General features: G+C 44.6%; 1 protein-coding gene across 7 annotated transcripts in view; it reads right to left on the bottom strand.

Annotated features, from left to right (window-relative positions):
* The window catches only part of TRPM7 (transient receptor potential cation channel subfamily M member 7), a 146,286-nt gene that overhangs the window by 109,829 nt on the left and 15,877 nt on the right, over positions 1 to 20,580 (bottom strand). For 5 of the 7 annotated variants that reach the window (XR_012656560.1, XR_012656561.1, XM_075069662.1 and 2 more), the window contains exon 2: positions 3,270 to 3,358. The exons of the other annotated variants lie outside the window; for them this stretch is intronic. Coding sequence is in view for 3 of the 5 variants with exons in the window: in XM_075069662.1 (XP_074925763.1) it covers positions 3,270 to 3,275 (6 nt within the window). In the remaining 2 variants the exon portion in view is untranslated. The remainder of the gene's footprint in view (positions 1 to 3,269; positions 3,359 to 20,580) is intronic. 7 annotated transcript variants of the gene reach the window in all.

Here is a 20,580-nt window from a genome sequence, read left to right as displayed (position 1 = left end):
GTGCACCGCTCCTGAAATCGATGGTAGCCTTGGACCATGGACACAAGCAATCGATTTTGTGATCGCATTGTGGACGCGCAAAACCGATTTTATAACATCGGTTTCGTAATATCGGTTTAAACTACTTCGAAATAATCGTGCAGTGTAGACGTAGCCTAAGACTAGAAAAAGCTATGTTAACCAGTGACACCATCATTATATGATGCTTTATTTATACACAGTGCTTCAGTGTAACCATACTGTAAAACCATCATACTTTGTTTCCAGAGCAGTGGTGGGGTTCAATGCCTGAATAAATATCAACTGTGCATGATTAGATAACAAATACCTCACTAACTCACCTAAAAACAAATGTGTAATATATACTCAGCACTACTGGCTCGAGTCTCTATTTTAAGAGATGTGGTTCATTTGATTGTTTCATTGATCAAGGCTCAACCTTTTAAACGCTCTTTCCTTATTCTGAGGACAAGTAATATGCAGATGAACAAACATATAGCTAACTGTCAGCAGCAAAAAGAGTACAAATAATTCACGTATAGATAGAATATAGAAAAATCTCCATGCATATACATAAATCATTTAGTTAAAAGAAATAAAATCAGTTAACTGATCCTATGTTTCATTTCATAACAGAAATGATGCAAAGGGCATCACATTTTGAAGGAAGACACATCGGCAGAAATAAGTGAAGAATAGAGATAATAGCAGAATATTGCAACTCTGGATCTTTCACAGTCAAACTCAAACAATTGTTAGACCATATTGAAAATATGAGTTGTAGTCAATATCTGGTGAAAGATCACAAATGAAGTATGACTGATTTGTGTTATTTCCAGCACCAGTGAATTTCATTTAATGAATATGTACGCACACACAGGGTTGTGTGTCAGTTAAATTTGCTCTACACTTTCTACTTTTTTCTTTAAATGAAGTTAAGGTTTCCAACAGTATATTTCCTCTGCCAAAGGCACACACCTCATTACTAGCACACATCCATCACATACCGCAATCTGAACTTTGCCCTAGTAGGGATGCCAGCCTTTCAGTGCCCCCTAACACAAAATAAGTCCACCCACCTCTATCACAAACCAGACCAGACTCCTTCCCCCTCCACCCTCACTGTCCCATCCAAAGACGCACAAGTTTACAAGGTTTTGCAGGTTTGGCAACGGGGTGTTGGAAGCCTACCAACACTACTTGGGTAGAGCTATGTTTGTGGTCTGCACTGTATGGTGATTATGCCGGTGTTAAGGTGTGTGTCTCTGGGGAAAAGAGTAAATCAAACTGAAGCTGACAGCCTTAACTTTTCATTTCTTGTTTTTTAGTTTTGTATGAGGATGTGCTGTGCTTTTTTTTTTTTTTTTTTAATTTCCCAACTCTTTACTAGTTATTTCTTTTACAGAGAACAGAACCATTGGCCTCATCTACACAAGAAAATTGTACCAGCTTTACGTTTAAACTTAATCATTTTTTTTAAAAGTGTCAGTTTTAAGTTAAACCACTGCCACTTTCGTGTTTAGACAAGACTTTTATCGAAGAACCCAACTAGTTCAGGAGCAAATGAAGATTCTGTCCTGCATGAAAGAAGCCATTGCTATACTGAAGACTCTGTTCTTCATTAAACTGTACACAATTAGCTTAAGACCTCTGCTCATGAATCAGCAGACCAGTGCAGCTGTTTTTTCACATAAAAATATTTTCCATCAAAAAACAGCCTTGCTCCTGAAACAGAATTTTCACAATTAGGTTTTTTTCAATGTTCTCATTAAAAAGTCATTTTAAGAAAAGAAAAAAGAAAAGAAAAAAGAAAATATTCAACCTGTTCTACTGTTCAACTGATTCACAGGCAGAGCTCACTCCAAATCAACAATTTAACCAAGACCAGGAACGTCAACATCACAACGGCTCCTTTAAACACAGAAAAGAATCTTTGTCAAAGCAACAGTGAATGGTTTGTTGACAAACCTGTTGTTCAGAAAACTGTTAAAGCCGGTTCAGGAGATTTGGTGATGAACAGTTTCACAGAGATCCTGGCCTTTGACAAAAGTAACCATTATTTTGTCAAACATTTTCTCTGATGAAATACCCAAGTGCCACCTGACTTTGAGAAAAATACATCAGAAGGCAGTTTTATATTCATCTCCTAAACCATTTTTAAAAGCTTCTGCTACTGCATTAGTGAGCTGAAGTAGCTGTTGTGGAAAGTATTCTCCAGTTAATTACAGTGCATAAAATTCAGTTGTGACTAGGGCTGTCGATTAATCGCAGTTAACTCATGTGATTAACTAAAAAAATTAATCGTGATAAAAATGAATCACAGTTAACCGCAATTTTAATCACACTGTTAAATAGAATACCAATTGAAATGTATTAAATATTTTGGATGTTTTTCCACATTTTCACATACACATCTACCTCGAGGTAATGCTGTCCTCTGGAGCCAAAAAAATCTTACCACGTTATAGATGAAACCGCGTTATATCGAACTTGATTTGATCCGTCGCAGCGCGCAGCCCCGGCCCCTGGAGCACTGCTTTACTGCGTTATATCCGAATTCTTGGTTATATCGGGTGGCATTATATCGGGGTAGAGGTGTATATTGTATTCTGTGTTGTAACTGAAACCCAAGAATTATAATAAATATTCACACTGTAAAAATGATGGAGAAATAGTATTTTTCAATTCACCTCATACAAGTACTGTAGTGTAAGCTCTATCATGAAAGTGAAATTTACAAATGTAGATTTTTTTCCTTACATAACTGCCCTCAAAAAACAAAAACTGTAAAACTTCAGAGCCTACAAATCCACTCAGTCCTACTTCTTGCTCAGCCAATTGCTCAGACAAACAAGTTTGTTTGCATTTACAGGAAATAATGCTGCCTTCTTCTTGTTTACAATGTCACCTGAAAGTGAGAACAGGCATTTGCTTCACACTTTTGTAGCTGGTATTTCGTAAAATATCAGGGTTGGAAGGGACCTCAGGAGATCATCTAGTCCAACCCCCTGCTCAAAGCAGGGCCAATCTCCAGACAGATTTCTACCCCAGTTCCCTAAATGGAATCCCTCAAGGATTGAACTCACAACCCTGGGTATTGCAAGGTATTTACGTGCCAGATATGCTACACATTCGTATGCCCTTTCATGCTTTGGCCACCATTCCAGAGGACATGCTTCTATGATGATGGCACTCATTAAAAAATGTGTTTATTAAATTTGTTACTGAACTCCTTGGGGGAGAATTTTACGTTCCCTGCTCTGTTTTACCTGCATTCTGCCATAAATTTCATGTTATAGCAGTCTCGGATGATGACCCAGCACATGTTGTTCATTTTAAGAACGCTTTCACTGCAGATCTGAAAAAAACGCAAAGAAGTTACCATTGTGACATTTCTAAAGATAGCTACAGCACTTGACCCAAGATTTAAGAATCTGAAGTGCCTTCCAAAATCTGAGAGGGACGAGCTACAGTGCATGTTTTCAGAAGTCTGAAAAGAACACCACTCCGATGTGGAAACTGCAGAACCCAAACCACCAAAAGAGAAAAATCAACCTTCTGCTGTTGGCATCTGACTCACGTAATGAAAATGAACATGCTTCAATCCACCCTGCTTTGGACTGTGATCGAACAGAACCCGTCATTAGCATGGACCAATGTCCCCTGGAATGGTGGTTGAAGCATGAAGGGACATATGAAGTTTTAGCATATCTGGCATTTAAATATCTCGTGACGCTGGCTACAAACGTTTGTTCTCACTTTCAGATGACACTGTAAACAAGCAGCAGGCAACATTATCTTCTGCAAATGTAAACAAACTTGTTTCTATGAGCAATTGGCTGAACAACAAGTAGGACTGACTGGACCTGTAAGCCCTGAGGTTTTATATTTGAATGCAGGAGCTTTTTTGTACATAATTCTACATTTGTAAGTTCAACTTTGCTGATAAAGAGATTGCACTACAGTACTTGTATTAGGTGAATTGAACAATAGCATTTTTTTTTACAATGCAAATATTTGTAATAAAAAAATACAAAGTGTACAGTGCTCACTTTATATTCTGTGTTGTAATAGAAATCAATATATTTGAAAACGTAGAAAATATCCAAAATATTTAATAAATGGTATTCAATTATTAACAGCGCAATTAATCGCAATTAATTTTTTAATCGCTTGACAGCCTTAGTTGTGACACATGACATGATTAATTTTATTTAAAAGTTTTACATTTTGTAGTTTAAGATTGAAGGGGGGAAAAAAATCAGACAGTGAATTTTTGACCCAATTTTTAATTGGGCTAGAATTCAAATTATCCCAGCTATTATTTTTATATTCCTTAAAATTAAAAGTTTAACTTAGACTGTGTGCAGATCTGGGGCAGATCCACTGCATTTTTCATTTATAAGACTGAACTTCCACTTGAAGTTAAAAACAGAATGCAACCTTAACTATGGCATTGCAATGGCTCCCCCATAGTGAGAAGAGTCATGCTCCCAATATTCATCTTAATGAGTACGCGACCCATTAAATAGTTGCAGGGAACTAAAGTTTTAAAAGAGGTTTATAGATCGCTTTCATAATTGAGCTCACACTATGAGATAAGACTTTCTGGGGTCACACAACGTAAGTTGTTCAATGATTCCAGAAGGACGAGTGTTGGATGAGCAAAATTCCAAAATGGGCATTAATTTGGGGTTTTTTTGTTTTGTTTTGTTTTTAAAAAGTAAAAAATGTCAAGGTTAAATGATCAAAAACTTAAGTATAGTAACTAACAGCTTCATTAAAAATGAAGAGCTCTTTAAGATTTCTCAGCAAGTTAAACGATAGCAGCTACAGAATTGCTCCTCTAAGGCTAATTATTTCCCAAAAACTGAGTTTTTGTTTGCTATGTTTTTACCTTTTATTTCAGAGGGCATATCTACACTATGAATTTTTTCCGACACAAGTTACAATTGGCATAAAGCTGCTGCAGTTGGTATATCACTTGCGCACATGCATACTTTGCTCCTTGCTTCGACGCTGTGCATACACACGTCAGTGAATGTGTCCATGCATGGTGCAGGTATCCCAAAGTGCAATCACCACCATCCAACACACTGTATTTTGGGAATTTTTGGCAATGAATGGTACGACAGAAAAAAGTCATGCTGGAATGATGGGCAGCAAAGGGTCAAATTCTCATCATGCAATTCTCTCCATCCCCTAATGTGATCTATATCCCATAATTTTCACGACTGTTTTAGAAATCCCACAAACCCACACAGCTTTCTTCGCTCTCTTTCATTTCTGTCAGAATCATGGAGCCTGCACAGGTCTGCACTCTCGTCACAAGTACTGCAGGCACAGGATGCACATTCTTTTGGTATTTGCAGAGTTGTATGAAGAAACGAATCAGTGTGGAACATGACAATTTCTTGGAGAACAAATTGCTGTGGGACATTGCCAGAACCAATTCAAGGTTGTTGGCAATATTCATGGAGTGGCTGCAGATGTTGGACTGCTGCTTCTGGGACCCAGAAATGAACCCTGATTGGTGGGATCGCATCATAATGCAAGCTTGGGATGACAAGAATGTGGCTGCAAAAACTTTCAGATGTGCAAGGCCATATTCCTAGATCTGTGTGCTAAGCTCACCCCAATCCTCCCGCATAGGGACACCAACATAAGAGCTGCACCAACAGTGGAGAAGTGAGTGGCAATTGAACCACGGAAAGTTGCAACGCTGGATTGTTACCAGTAAGCAGGAAGTCATTTTGGAGTTGGAAAATCCACTGTGGAGGCTATCATCATGCGAGCATTCAGGGCTGTTAACCTCCTGCTACACGGGACTGGGACTCTCAGCAATGTGCAGGATAGAACAGATTGATTTGCCATAATGGGTTTCCTGAATTGCAGTGCAGCAATAGATGCCAGACATATCCCTATTTTGACACCAGACTGCTTTGCCACAGAGTACATTACTAGAAAAGGTTATTTTCTATAGTTATGCAAGTGTTGGAGGATCATCTTGAACACTTCACCAACATCAATTTTGGCTGGGAAGGTGCATGACACTTGCATCTTTAAGAACAAAGGACTGTTCAGAAAGCTACAAGCAGGGCCTTTCTTTTCCAACCAGCGGATTACCATCGGCAATGTTAAAATTGTTAAAAGTGACCTAGCCTAACCCTTGCTCCCCTGGCTCAGGAAACTGTACACTGACCACCTTGACAGCACCAAGAAAAGATACAACTACTGGTTCAGCAGCTGCAGAATAACAGCTGAATGTGCTTTTGGTAGATTGAAGGGATGTTGTCATCGTTTATTCACAAGATTGGGATGCTTTTTTTCCCTCTGAGATCCAATGGTTATAGCTGCCTGCTGTGTCCCACATGTCATCTGTAAAGCAAAGGAGAAAAATTTGCCGCCACAGTAGAGGGCAGAGGTGGATCGGCTATCTGCTGAGTTTCAACAGCCAGACACAAATGCTATTAGAAGAGCTCAGTGGGGAGTTACACAGTTCAGGGAGGCTTCAAAAGACCACTTAAACAGTGAGCCACAGTAATGCATTGTGATGTACTGTGCTCCACCTGGACCTGCTGTTTTGGGACCTGTTAGGAATTGTGTGGTGCTTGATGCACATTATGAATATAACACTGTCATTGCACCTATTAATTTTGTAGTGCTTGCTATATATTTATGAATAGTACACTGTTTGTCACTGATCCTATGAGCTGAGTCACACTGTACAATAACAAGTAAGGGGGTGCTTTCTGAACTGCTAAGCATTCTGCAGCATATGTTGTGAAGTAGTAATGATGGCTCAAGTATTCCCAGCGTGTACAGGTTGAACCCCGCAAGGCTGCAACAGCAGCAGATAAAAAGATACAGAGATACCATTGTCAGTATAATCAAAACATAAAGTTGAAGTTAAGATTCACAACTCCCTTCCCTTGCTCCACTACATTTTAAACAAGACATTTTTATCGACAATTCTGCCTCTGAGTGCATGTGCATGGTGTCACTCACAGGACTAGTGAATATGGCCTGTCACGGATGAGAAAAATGAGGAGGGAACTGCTCAGTTGCATGAACTATGAGTATAGGGCAATGGCATTGAATACCGGCACCATTTTCTACAGGCAGTGAGAGTTTAGCCCATTTCTCACTTATGAATGTAACAAAAGTAGAGAGCACAGCTGCTGCTGGCATCCTGAAGTTGCCTGGAACCATATGCTGCTACCCTGTGCTCTGCAATGGTGTCTGCTGAAGTTATTAATGACTGGCATGGGAAAGCATCCTATCATGGAGGAAGAAATAAGGCTGCCATCCCTAGAAACTTTCAGGAGAGACTGCAGAGTACCTCCATGAAAGTTTCATAGAGATCTCTCAGGAGGATTCAAGGGACACTCCTGTGTATGTAAACAAACTGCTCCACATGCTCCCCCCTGCCCCTTTGCCTAAACTCTACACGGGAACAAAAAGCAAACAACACTACCTCTCTGTTATACTGCTACCTCTTCTAGTACAAATAAATTAATGAAAGGTCAGTAGCTGTGTCCTGTTAACTTGGGGGTGCCATCAATACATCAGTGTAATGGGAAACACAATTACACACTTACCCAAAGTTTCTTCCCTTACATTGGGTTCACCAATGCTCAAATACCAGAATGCACTGGACTATGGCAGAATCTCAAACAGGTCCTAGATTGTGACATTAGAGGACCCCCCCCCCCCGCGCTATCCCTTAAGTCATGTTTCCCCATTCTCCTCATCCTTGCTCTTCATGCCAGGGGCCTGTGACTCAAGCTCCTTGGAGGTATCCACAGTGGTCTGCAGGGTAGTACTGGGGTTTCCTCAAAATGGAGCTCTTTATAAAAGCAGTAAGCTTGTGCCTCAGCACTGGATCTACTGTTGGCCTCCCTGGCCTTCTGAAGTGCCTGATGCAGTTGCTTCACTTTCACACAACACTGCTGTTGTTTCCCTGTCATATTCCTTCTCTTGCATCCCCCATGCAATCTACTCATAGATATCCACATTTCTATGGCTGGTCCGTAGCTGTGCTTGCACAGCCTCTTTTCCCTGCAGGCCCAGGAGATCCAATGTCTCCAGTTTACTCCAATCTGGAGCACGTAGTCAGCATGGTCATCTGGGCACACAACAATGGAGAACTGCTAATGGCCTCTGTGACCTCTGAGCAGAGGAGTTCACAATTGTGACCAGAGCAGTCCGCGTTGGGCATTGTGGAACAGCTGCTGGAATACTACTAGGGTCAACCTAAGTAACGCAGCTCGGGGAAGTGGCATAACAGGTCACGGTATGTTGGGGGATGACAAATGTAAGTGTAGACACGTGCTCAACTAAGTCAATGCAGGACAGCTTACTTTGACCTAACTTGGTAGCGCAGGCCACACACGACCCTTGATCATCAATAGTAAATATGGAGTGGTGGGGAAGCAAAAAAGGAAAAATTAAGTTCTCGACCACTCAGTTTCTTATCTCCAGATTACCAAGAGAAAGTATTAAGTTAAAAAAAATTCAGACTTTGGAAAAATTCTTTTGCTCATTTTATAAGGGCTCCTGGATCAAATTCAAGCCTCTCATTTATGACTTCTAGGCTCTCCGTGTCTTATTCTTTATTATTACAGTAATATCTAGAGGCCCAGAATGAGGGATCAAGACCCATTGTGCTAAGCACTGTAAAGACACAAAGTAACATGCATTCCTTGCCCCAAAGAGCTCACAATCTTCATTTGTGACAAAACCGATTAAACAGATTAAAGGGGATGATGTAACAATGAAACAAGCAAGTTTTGCCAGATAAACAGTAGTCACACTTTACCATCTATTTAGCCAAAATCCTTAATTCTCAACTCTATGCTCCCGTACTTTTTGCTCAACCCAAGCTGTTTGACTATATCCTTCATATTCATTTCCTACTGCCTCCTCTGTACCCTCTTTCATTTACTGTATCACTCCCTGAGTAGCCTTCCTGCTTTTGTCTGCCATGCTTCCACACTCTTAAATCCTTTTTCAAAACCCACCTGTTCAATGAGGCTTTCAGTCATAAGTTTCAACTAAAACCCCAAAATTATGTAATCTTCATGACATGAGCACTAAACTTCCTACATCCTCACCTCAACTGCTGTTATCTTCTATTTCAATCCTCATCTTCTCTTAATCCCAGTGCTCTGTTCTTGTCCTGGTCTTAATTTTGGCCCCAATCCAGCAAAGATTTAAGCATGTCCTTAACTTTACACATTGCCACTCCCAGTAAATAAAGGTAAGGACATGCTTAAATCTTTGTAGAACTGAGATTTTAATGTATAAACTCTTTACCACAGGGTCCCCATTTTTTTTTGTAGAATGTCATTCATGTCTACAGTGCTAATTAATAATGGACTTGGTCTGTTGAAACACTAGTAATAGAAGAGCAAGTTGTAGGAATTAACTTAGTCCAACTTTAGTTAGACTCAGGGGGTTCCATTTGCAGATTTATTGCCTTTCCTATTTTTTTTTTTTAAAAAAAATGTCACAAAAGGCCTTCTCTATCTCCACAGTGAGGAATTTGCTGTCTGCTGACTTGAGCAGATTAACAACTGTCAACAAGGGAATGGAAATAGAAACGTGTTATCATTAAGTCATTTATGTTTGGCATGCCTATCACAAGAGCACTATTTGAATACTTCTGAAGCTATAAATGTAAAATACCTAATATTCATCCTCTGATGCTCATGTCTAAGTTACTGCAAGTTAGATTCAGTTCCTCCACCTATCTGCCACGACCCAAGTTCTACACTTCTCACAGTAGAGCTGATAACATCAGCAACTGCTAAACAGTTCTCTGCTTACAGTGCACTACCAGAAATCCTCATGGTCCTAATTTCCAGTTTCAGAGGGCACACTATACTTATTTTCTTTCAAGTGTATTTACTAAACCTCTGCACATTCTAAAGGATTTAACATTTAAAGCACATCTAAAACAGCTGATTATAGGCCATGACAGATATGCCAATGAACATTTGGCTTGCAACTGAAGGGGGACATCTAACTCACTAAAGTGCTTTTGAAATCCCACCATCTGTTTCTAAAGGGGACAAACCCCTGGCAATTTTTCTTCTTCATCTTTATTGGATTTCTCATAAGGATAATCGAGATTGGGTACAAGGTTATCTAAACAAGCATTTGTATGGCTATCATGACTTGCAATTAGTTGTTAGAAATCTGCTTTTAAAATTAACTTTCCCATTCAGAAATAATTTTGAAAGTTTCACCTACTGTATTGTCCGCTTCTCCACTTAAAAATAGACATTACCTTAAAAGTAAGGTTACAGCCCTAGCAATAAAATCCATATAAACGCATGCCATACTGCATGTAGCTCAATGTCATTCATTTTATCCTCAACCCAAGTCATTCATTTTATCCTCAACCCAAGACTAAGGCTGCTAGGCACACCCCTACTTTGACTGTGCAGTCTGTCAAGTACTGTGATAGGAAGTAATGCATAATCCCCTCAAGTGCACACATAGCACCGAATTTAGGTAGAATGCACCGAATTTAGGTAGAATTAATTCCTGACTGCTGATCTAAATCTAGGAGCAACTAGCACTAATTTATAGTAAAAATAAGAGAATCCCTGTTGGTGCTACTTTTATCCACTCCTCTATTTCTGGCTGCTATGGAACTGTAAATCTGCAAGCTGAATATCCAGTTTCGCACTCAGAGAAAACAAAACCCTTTTCAAAGGTAACTCTCCTGAAATGAGACGTCACCTGACTCACCAAATAAGCCATGATCAGCTAAAAGGCTGAGGTTATCCAATGGACAAAAAATAACTAACTTAGTCTGGCAGGAGAGTTAAAATGTCTCATAAATAAAGACAGAACAGCACAGGAAGGAGATTCTTGCATATTATATATATAATTTTTTTTATGGAAGTCATGTTTAACTAAAAACCAATATGGCAACTGACTATCCACTTCCTGAAGACAGAAAAACAAGTGAAGAGCTCAGGCGGTTCTGAAGAACTTATAGCTTATCTCTTAACACTGTTTCTTTGTCAGTTGCATAGAAATAAAACTATCATCTTGCTAAGCAGATAGCAACAAAAAGACAAAATAACTTGACACCTCCCTGAACAAACGCTGACTCACGGAACCCAGATTACCACAGATCTTGCATGCCATTCCCAGTGGTACCCAAAGCAGCAGATCCTGCAGTGAGACTGGCTAGGGTTGGCTCCTAGCTCCATACGTTGTAGTCTTCAGGGCTGCAGTACCGTTCAGATTTGACAAGGCCCCCTAATGGGGGAGCCAGCCAGGCCAAATTTATGAGTGGCATTGCAATCTGGTAGATGGGGTTGCAGCGCCACTTACCCAAAACTGGCCCAGTCAGCACCCGCATATCATGACAGAGGACTGGCTGGGCCAAACCTGGTGCTGTGCTGTGCCTCTTGTGCCAGGTTGCAACACCCGGAGAAGGGAGCTGAGCCCAGACAGCCATGTGGGACTGGAGCTGCAGCTGAGTGTGGAGCAGGCTCACTTTGTAACCAACTCAAGGGTCAGGATCCAACCCATACTCCCTTGGGCCTTTCTTCCACCTACTCGTGGGGGCAGGTCTCAACACACACACTCCGGGCGTCCCATCTCCCCCACTCAGGGGTGCGTGCCATGGAAAAAATTTCTAGGTATGCCCGTAGTTATGCCTGTATTGGACAACTGTCTGCCCTGGCAGCATACAAAAGCACAGCAGCTGGCCTATGTGCTGGTACTGATACCCCATGGCTACCTCCACTTTTGTCCCAACTCACTCCCTCCCAGCCCAAGGGCTACCACTGCACTATGGGAGTGCCTAGGGAAAGTGAGAAAGATGTGCTTGTTACTTATTTGGATCAAGAGTGTAAGTGCACTGACAAAAAAACCCTCTGTCTTTTGTTTCTTTAGCAGCTGCAGGTGTGCCTTTGATAGTCTCCCACACAGCAGTGGAGTACCTGACTCAGGGTATGTCTACACTACAGGATTATTCCAATTTTACATAAACCAGTTTTATAAAACAGATTGTATAAAGTCGAGTGCACGCGGCCACACTAAGCACATTAATTCGGCAGTGTGCATCCATGGTCCGAGGCTAGCGTTGATTTCCGGAGAGTTGCACTGTGGGTAGCTATTCTGTAGCTATCCCATCGTTTCCGCAGTTTCCCCTGCCCCTTAGAATTCTGGGTTGAGAGCCCAGTGGCTGATGGGGCAAAAATCATTGTCGTGGGTGGTTCTGGGTAAATGTCGTCAGTCATTCCTTCCTCCAGGAAAGCAACGGCAGACAATCATTTTGCACCCTTTTTCCCTGGATTGCCCTGGCAGACACCATAGCACGGCACCCATGGAGCCCGTTCAGCTTTTTTTTTTCTTTTTTTTTTTTTTTTTTTTAACACATCACATATGCGTACTGGATGCCACGGACGAGGTGATACTCCAGTGTACACAGAATTCGTTTGCTTTGCATAGATAGCGAGAATGGTTATCAGTCGTTCTGTACCATCTGCTAACGCGTAAATGGACATGAGATGACGCGTATGTGTACTGGATTGCCGCAGACAGAGAAGGCGATACTCCAGCGCTACACAGCAGCATTCACTTGCTTTTGCAATGATAGCAGAGATGGTTACCGGTCGTTCTGTACCGTCTACTGCCGGAGGAAAACTGGCAATGAGATGACGGTTATCTCTCCTCCTCTGTACTGTCCGCTGCTATCATGAGTGCCCTGGCTGAAATCGGCTGGGGGCACAATGCAAAGAAAAATATGGGATTGACTCATTGAGACTGAGTCAATCCCTCCCTTATGTTTCTAAAAATAGAGTCAGTCCTGCCTAGAATAAGGGGCAAGGTGTAATTAGAGGACCGTGTATCAGAGCCAGCTGCTCGCGTGTCAGTATTCACAAGAGGGTGCCCCTGCAACAACCCACCCGTTGCTCCCTCCTCCCCCAACCTTCTGCGGATACCGTGGCAGTGTCCTGCCCATTTGTGTCATGAAGTAATAAAGAATGCAGGAATAAGAAACACTGAGTGTTTAGTGACATAAAATGAGGGGGAGGCGCCTCCGGAGTGATGATAGTCCAGGCAGGACATTAAACGGTGTGGGGGAGAGGAGACCCAGCATGCTGCTGCTATGACAGTCCAGGCAGTACAGAATCTTTTCTTTACACAGGAAGGGAGGGGGCTGAAGCCCCCAGTTGCTATGATGAAGCTGGTTATTAGCCGTTCTGTCCTTTACTGGGAGTAACCAGCAATGTTGGCCTCGATGTCAACATGTTAGATATTCATGAGGCAGGTTACTAGTCCTAATTGCACAGTCTACCACGGGCAAGGGGAGGGGAGGAGCGGATACTGCTCTTCACTGCTGCAGGCATCGCGTCTACCAGCAGCATTCAGTACACATAGGGTGACATGAAAGTAGTCAAGAAATGATTTCTTTCCCTTTTCTTTCATGTGTGGGGGGGCGGGGAGAGAAACTGAGGAGCTGTTCCCTGAACCACGACCAGACACTGTGTTTGAACCAAACATTGGGCTCAGCAAGAATGCAAATACTTTTCAGAGACTGCTGTGGACATGTGGGATAGCCTGGAGTCCTCAGTACCCTTCCATGCCATGAGCGTCCATTGAGTCTCTGCTTCCCGTTACGCTTGTCACCGCAGCGCTGTGATATCCTGGAGATTTTTTTTCAAACGCTTTGGCATTTCGTCTTCTGTACGGAGCTCTGATACAACAGATTTGTCTCCCCATACAGCGACAGATCATAGTATTCCCTACGGTCAGCTGGAGCTCTTTTTGGATTTGAACCTGTCGCACCGTGCTGATCAGAGCTCCAAGCTGGGCAGGAAATTGTATTCAAAAAGCTCGCGGGCTATTTGCACTGGTTTTTACCCTTGCGCTGCATCGAAGACGTTCAGAACATCGCTGTCAGAGCGGTCGCTAGGTGCACTGTGGAGTACGCGGAGGCCAAAAACGTCAATTTCCGTCCACACTAACCGTAATCCGATAAGTTAATATCAAATTTAGCGCTACTCCTCTCGTCGGGGCGGAGTACAGAAATCGATTTAAAGAGCCCTTTATATCGATATAAAGGGCGTTGTAGTGTGGACGGGTACAGCGTTAAATCGATTTAAACGTGTAGTGTAGACCAGGCCTGAGGGAATTCTGCGCCAAAAAATTATGTGCACAGTATTTTAAAATTCTGCACAATTCTGCTAATTTTATTTGTCAGTGTGGCTCCAGCATGGCCATGTGGAGCACAGGCCACTGACTGCATTGAGGTGGAAGCTCACCATGAAGCCCGCACCTTCCTGGTACAGGGATTCGGCAGTGAGGCTGGACCTGACCCTGACAGTGGAAGGGCTGGGCCTGCCCCAGAAACACCCTGGGGCCCATCCCCTCTACACCGGGTGCGCTAGGTGTGGGTGGGAAGGCTCAACCCAGCAGGATCCAAGTGAGGAGGGGCTTAGTGTGGGGGGGGGGGATCTAGGTGTGAGGTGAGAGATTTCGGTGTGGAGCACCCTGGGTATGGATGGCTCAGTGGGAGATCTGTATGCACGGCTCAGTGGGAGATCTGTATGCACAGATGGGGGGCTCGATGGGGGGCTCCAGGTGCAGGGGCAGTGGGACTCTGTAGGGGATCCAGGTGAAGGTGGTTGGGGCTTAGCACGAGGGGTCTGGGTGTGCGGGGGCTCAGTGGGGAGGTTCAGGTGCTGGGGCTTGATGAGGTGGGGGTCCAAGTACAGCTGGTTGGGGATCAGTGGAGTGGGGCTATGGGGGGCCCGTCAGAGGGGTAGGGCTTGTCAGAGTGAGAGTTTGACGGGCCTGGTTAATTGGGGAGCCCCAGCTGCTGCCGATGGGATGCTGCATGCCAGGCTCCGCCTTTCCCCCACGAATCTCCTATCCTCCTCCCCTCGCTCCCACATTCCCCTCTCCTATTCCAGCCTCTTCCTTTCCCCCATCCTCTCACCCCCACTTCCCTCATTTCCTCCCCAAGCTTACCCAGCCTCACCCTAGGCACTCACTGTTGCACAGAAAACAGGAAGGTTCCCAGCACACAGAAGGAGAGCACAACTGGCTCTGGGACCAAGGAGGTGGCATTCAGCTGCAGTCAGTGGAGCTAAGAGGCAGGATCCTTCAGCTGGGCAACTCTGCATTGCAGAAATTGGGGGCTGGGGAGAGGAGAAAGGCACTGGCACGTAATCCTGTGTGCCCTCTCACCTATGTTTTGTGGGGGGAGGGTTGCCTCCCTCCAAACTGCACCTATAGTCATCCCCCAGCCAGGGCCGGCTATACTGTTTTCGCCGCCCCAAGCAGCACGCCAAATTTCTGCCCCTGACGGCGGGCGCAGTCCGTGTGCCGTTAGGGCGGCACACGCGTTTCGGCGGCAGCGGCAATTTGGCGGCAGCTTATGTCTTCAGCCAGAAGACAGAAGCTGCGCCACCGCGGACAGCTGAACATAGAAGATGCTGTCGAATTGCTGCCACCGCGGGAAGACATGAGCCACCCTAACGGCACACGGACTGCCCCTGCTGTCCACGGTGGCAACTGGGCGCGCAGCTTGAGGGCACAAAACACACGGACTGCTGCCCCTTACAGATTGCTGTCCCAAGCACCTGCTTGGGATGCTGGTGCCTGGAGCAGGTCCTGCCCCCCGCCCCCCCCCCACAGCTTCCCTTTGCTTCCCTGCAGTTTTCTGCAGGGAAGCACAAGAATTCTCTAGGGGGGAGGAGGGGGGCATTTTCTATAGGTGCGCAGTCACACAGAATCCTCCCAGGAGTAATATTAGATAAAGTGAGAGTAACCAAGTAAGGGAGGAAAAAAAATTTTTTTTTTACAAAACTCCGTATCATAAAAGTACTTCTTCCAAGTAGTTTTCAAATTTGCACACTACACCTTTACCTTGATATAACGCTGTCCTCGGGAGACAAAAAAATCTTACCGCCTTATAGGTGAAACCACGTTATATCGAACTTGCTTTGATCCACCAGAGTGCACAGTCCTGCCTCCCCAGAGCACTGCTTTACCGCATTATATCCAAATTCATGTTATATCAGGTCGCATTATATCGGGGTAGAGGTGTATGTACTTCATAATGTGATATAATCAATGGGCCTATTTACTTGTTCAAAAGAAGTTCATGTGATATAAAATGTCAGCTTACTGCCTTTATTAGTTAGACAATCTGCTAAAGAAAAGGACATAGAAGAATAGTCATAAGAACAACAGCCCTTTCACACTTTTAAAATTACTAATGTTATTACCATCCCCTTCTCAGAAAGGCATGCAGTGGAGTATTACGTATATGTTCACTTACCTATGTATTTCCTAAGGCAGCAACAAATGAGATTTAATGAACAAGTACAAAAACAAGACTTCCACAGAACAAAACAGACTGTTTTGATCTCTACAACTAAAAAACTTTATGAATGTTTACTTAAAAACTGACAGCTTCATCCTAGACATTTCATAGTATATACATAGAGTATGGTTTTTAAACTTAGAGGAACTGTAAAGTTATCAGAGCTACATTTTTCTAGAGAGATGTATGTCAACAGCACAGAGTTTGGATCAAAGCTCCCCCCACACATACACCCTGCTGCCACTCCCCTCCCACCCCCATGCAGAGTTGGATACAGGAATACAGTTAGTCCCATTCACACTACAATTTTTAGTCATGAGATCTATTCAGGTCATCTGGCACCATTAGATGTAATATAGTCAGGTCAAAAATTAAACAGGGTGGCACCATGCATATTAAGGAGGAATGGAAGAGAAGCGAGAACAACAAAAGTAGACCAGCCAAACAAGCTGATTATAGAATATAAGAGGGGAATAAGAGGGTAAAGAGTTCATCATGTCTTTTCTATGTGAGGGAGGCATTAGCTATGCTAGATAGAGTGAAACTGCTGGCACAATAAAGGCTGCTCTGGTGACCTAACAGAGTTGAAAACTTCACTGGGGTTTAATGCAATGTACTTCTGCAATGCCCACTTTCCTCTAGCCACACCCTCCAAGCCTGAAGCATTTGGGAGGAGTAGAAGCACCTGTGCAACAGGAGATCCTCTCCACATTAGAGTAATGCTCCCAATGCTGAACAGAGTAGCTGCATGGCCAAATTCCAGTTCAAAACCCAATTTTATACATTAAGGATAAAAAGTGTCAATAAGGATAAAGAATTCATATTTTATATATGACAGCTGTATCTATAAAGGTTGTGAAAATACTTTTGCCCAAAGTCTGGACATCCTGTAGACAGCAAGAGCTAGCTAAAGACAAGTTTCCTATTAGGACAGCTGAAGAGATTATTGTTTATAAGGGCAAGAATTCTAGTTTTAAATTCCTGTGTTTTTCAAGAAGTGCAGATTTGACAAAAGACAGTTACTCACCTTTGTAACTGTTGTTCTTCGAGATGTGTTGCTCATATCCATTCCAAGTAGGTGTGTGCGCGCCACGTGCACGTTCGTCGGAAGAATTTTCCCCTAGCAATACCAGGCGGGTCGGCTGGCGCCCCCTGGCATGGCGCCGCTACGGCACCGGATATATACCCCTGCCGACCTGTCCGCTCCTCAGTTCCTTCTTGCCGGCTAGTCCAACAGTGGGGAAGGGCGAGGCAAGGTGTGGATGATATGATCAACACTCTCGAAGAACAACGTTACAAGGGTGCGTAACCTGTTTTTGTTCTCGAGTGCGTTGTATATCCTTCCAGTAGTGATCGAAGCCTTACCTACGCGGTGGGTCGGAGTTGGACACTGAACGAATGCAGCTGCCAGAGGGCTGCTCGTCGCTGGATTGTTACCAAGGCGTATTGGGTGAAGTGTGTACCGAAAACAGTAGCTTAGATTGCATAATCTCGTGCATAGGCACTCAGCTAAAAAGGCCAGTCAACGAGGGCCTGACCCTGAGGGAATGTGCCACTTAAACACCGGCTGGGAGGCGAGCTTAGATTAGCGCAGACCGAATGCATGCCGTTGACCAGGAAGAATTTTGGGAACGGGTTGACCTTTCTCACTGTTGCACCGGCGACAAAGAGTTGGGAGGCCTTACGGAGAGTCTGGGGCAGTTCAATTGTGAGATCGAGGCCATACGTGTGCAGCGGTGAATGCTGCTCTCTACACGATGTCTGTGGATTGGGAAGATCGGGAGGAATTGTCACCTGGCTTGAAGAAAGATGAACCACTGTGGGGAAGGAACGCCGGATGTAGGGCGCAAATGCACTTTGGTTTGGGAATTCGTTAAGGCGTCCACCATTGAGGAGCAACAGAAGCTCCGAAAACTGTCTAGCCGTGTAAATGGCTACAAGGGCCGCTTGCTTCACATAATACAGAGGGCAGGTTGCCAAGGGTATCGACGAAGGCCAGAGTCTTGACAGACCAGAATAAGGTCCAGGTATGGAGGCGGGTCGCAACTGACGGAAAAGTGCTCCAGCCCCTTGAGGAACTGAGACATGGATGGAAGACAGAACGGGTAAGTAGCTCCTTCTCCGGGATGAAAATGTCGAGATGGCGGCTAGGTGTACCTGCAAGAATAGAGTGCGACCTGCGGCTGAGATGCAGAGATATATCATAATTATGGGATAGAGAACTCGCGCAGGTTCATGCCGCCTTGCTGCGCTTGAAGCCACGCAGAGAATCTCTTCCCCTTTGACAGTCGTAGCTAATGGGGGTTTTTGCTTCCAGGAGTACTGTATGCATGGGGTGTTAGCAGGTAGTTTCCAGTGCCCTCACATGTAGGAAGCGCACGCCGTGAGCGTGAGGCGATTGCAGGTCGGGAGAGAAAGCCTGCGTGTCTGGGTTATTAGCTCTGATGGCGAGGCAGGGAACGGTGCTTTGAAAGTGGTCCAGCCATGTCATGCCAATGCTGGGAGGCCCTGGGCGTCAATCATCCGGCCCTGTCATCCCGAAGCTTTCAGGCTTGTGCCCCAACGAAGGGTGGGAGGATCCCCAGCAGGTTGGGTCGACCAACATGGTAGCGTCGTATCGGCCCCGGGCGACCGTGAGGGCGTGTGACTTACCGGTTGTGAGGAGAGCGGAGCGGTCTTGTAGGGAAGCCCCATTCGGAAGGAGATGAGCTATGTCAGTCGAAGCCATTCGGGAGAGATGATGGTGGGTGTGTCGCTAGACGTGTTTGGAACCCCATGGGAGAAGGTGATGATCATTGGGTGGGCTTACAGATTCACAGTCGGATCCATCTGACAAGGGGAGAGAGCGAGGTTCTCCCGTGTTTTAAGTGTTGATGCAGAGGTAGGTGTTGTCGTGAGCACTGAACACAATTGCCTGCAGGTGGTGAGAAGGTCTGAGGGCGAGGCGGGATAGCCCGTAGCTCCGGACATGTTTAGTGTAATGACAAGCAGCTGGGCGGACCGGCCTGGCGTGCGCGACCCGCATGTGAACCCCACCCGCAGGAAATGGCGATCCTCGTTAGGGCATTAGAAACGTTTTGCGGTGGAAACGGCATGCTGACACGCCAAGAAGGGTTTTGCAACCACGGGGAGCGTAAGACGCTCTGAGGAACCGTGACGGTCATATGGTGTTCCCTGTGCGGCACTGGTAAATGGAAGAGGCAGCCAAGTATTGAAGGAGGCGCGAAGGCGGAGCTTTGGCAGATGACTATCGGAATGACGAAGCACAGGCAGCCAATATGGCGGAGCGAGGCGAGCCCGGGCTGAGGTCGATCGGGAAGCCTGAGGCTCCTCTATATCGCGGACTATTGCTGACGCTCAAGGAGAGGCTGCTCCGCGAGCGTGGAGTCCAGACACAGTCGATGAATTCTATTCTTTGAAGTGGGCAACGAGCGTAGGATTTATAGCCCATCTACCAATCAGCCCAACCTCGAAAAAGTTCACATGATGGGGCTCGTGAGCTGCGACTGGGTCTCGGAAGTCCGAGAACTAGCCAGTATCTTAAGGTAAGGAGGACAACAATATAGCGCGACGGAGAGAAAGGTCGCACACTAGCAAGCACTTTGTGAGAAGGGGGGCAGAATGGAAGCACCGAAGGAAGGCCTGTGATTGGAAGTCGATTTATGCACCTTAAACTTTACAAGATAGGTAGTCTGTGTGGGGTAACAGGATATGAAAAGTCGCGTCTTTCATGTCAAGAGAGAGCGTAACCTCCCCGACCAGGGCTGGATATATAGGACATCGAGACTTCAACTTCTTTAGAGCCGTGGAGTGCGGAGTTCTAGGTGGTCGAACCTATTTCATTGGGACATTAGAAAAGTACGGGATAAACCCCGTTAGCCCCTTGAACTTGTGGATATCTATGGTACTGATTTTAAAGCGTCGATTCTGCCAAGAGTGCTTCTGGAGGGTCCTGGAGGGATAGAGGTGGGCGCGAAATAAATGCAGATAGTAACAAAACTCACGTAGTAGAGCCAGATCATGAGTTGTGGTCAGGGAGGCAAGGAGGAGAGCGGCTGAAACTGGAGTAGGATTCGAATTTTTTTTATGTTTCTTTTTTTTTTTTATTTACGGGAAAGGATGAGTGCTCTGTCTCGGTCGACTTCAAAGTTTTGCTATTGGTCCGACGGTGGACTGCGGAACATCTATTTTCTGGCGATCTCTCTCTTTTTTTT

Source organism: Chelonoidis abingdonii, chromosome 9 (assembly GCF_003597395.2).
Source record: "Chelonoidis abingdonii isolate Lonesome George chromosome 9, CheloAbing_2.0, whole genome shotgun sequence".
Taxonomy (NCBI): Eukaryota; Metazoa; Chordata; order Testudines; family Testudinidae; genus Chelonoidis; species Chelonoidis abingdonii.
Note: the sequence above shows the minus strand (reverse complement) of the source record. Positions and strands in the feature narration are given on the sequence as shown.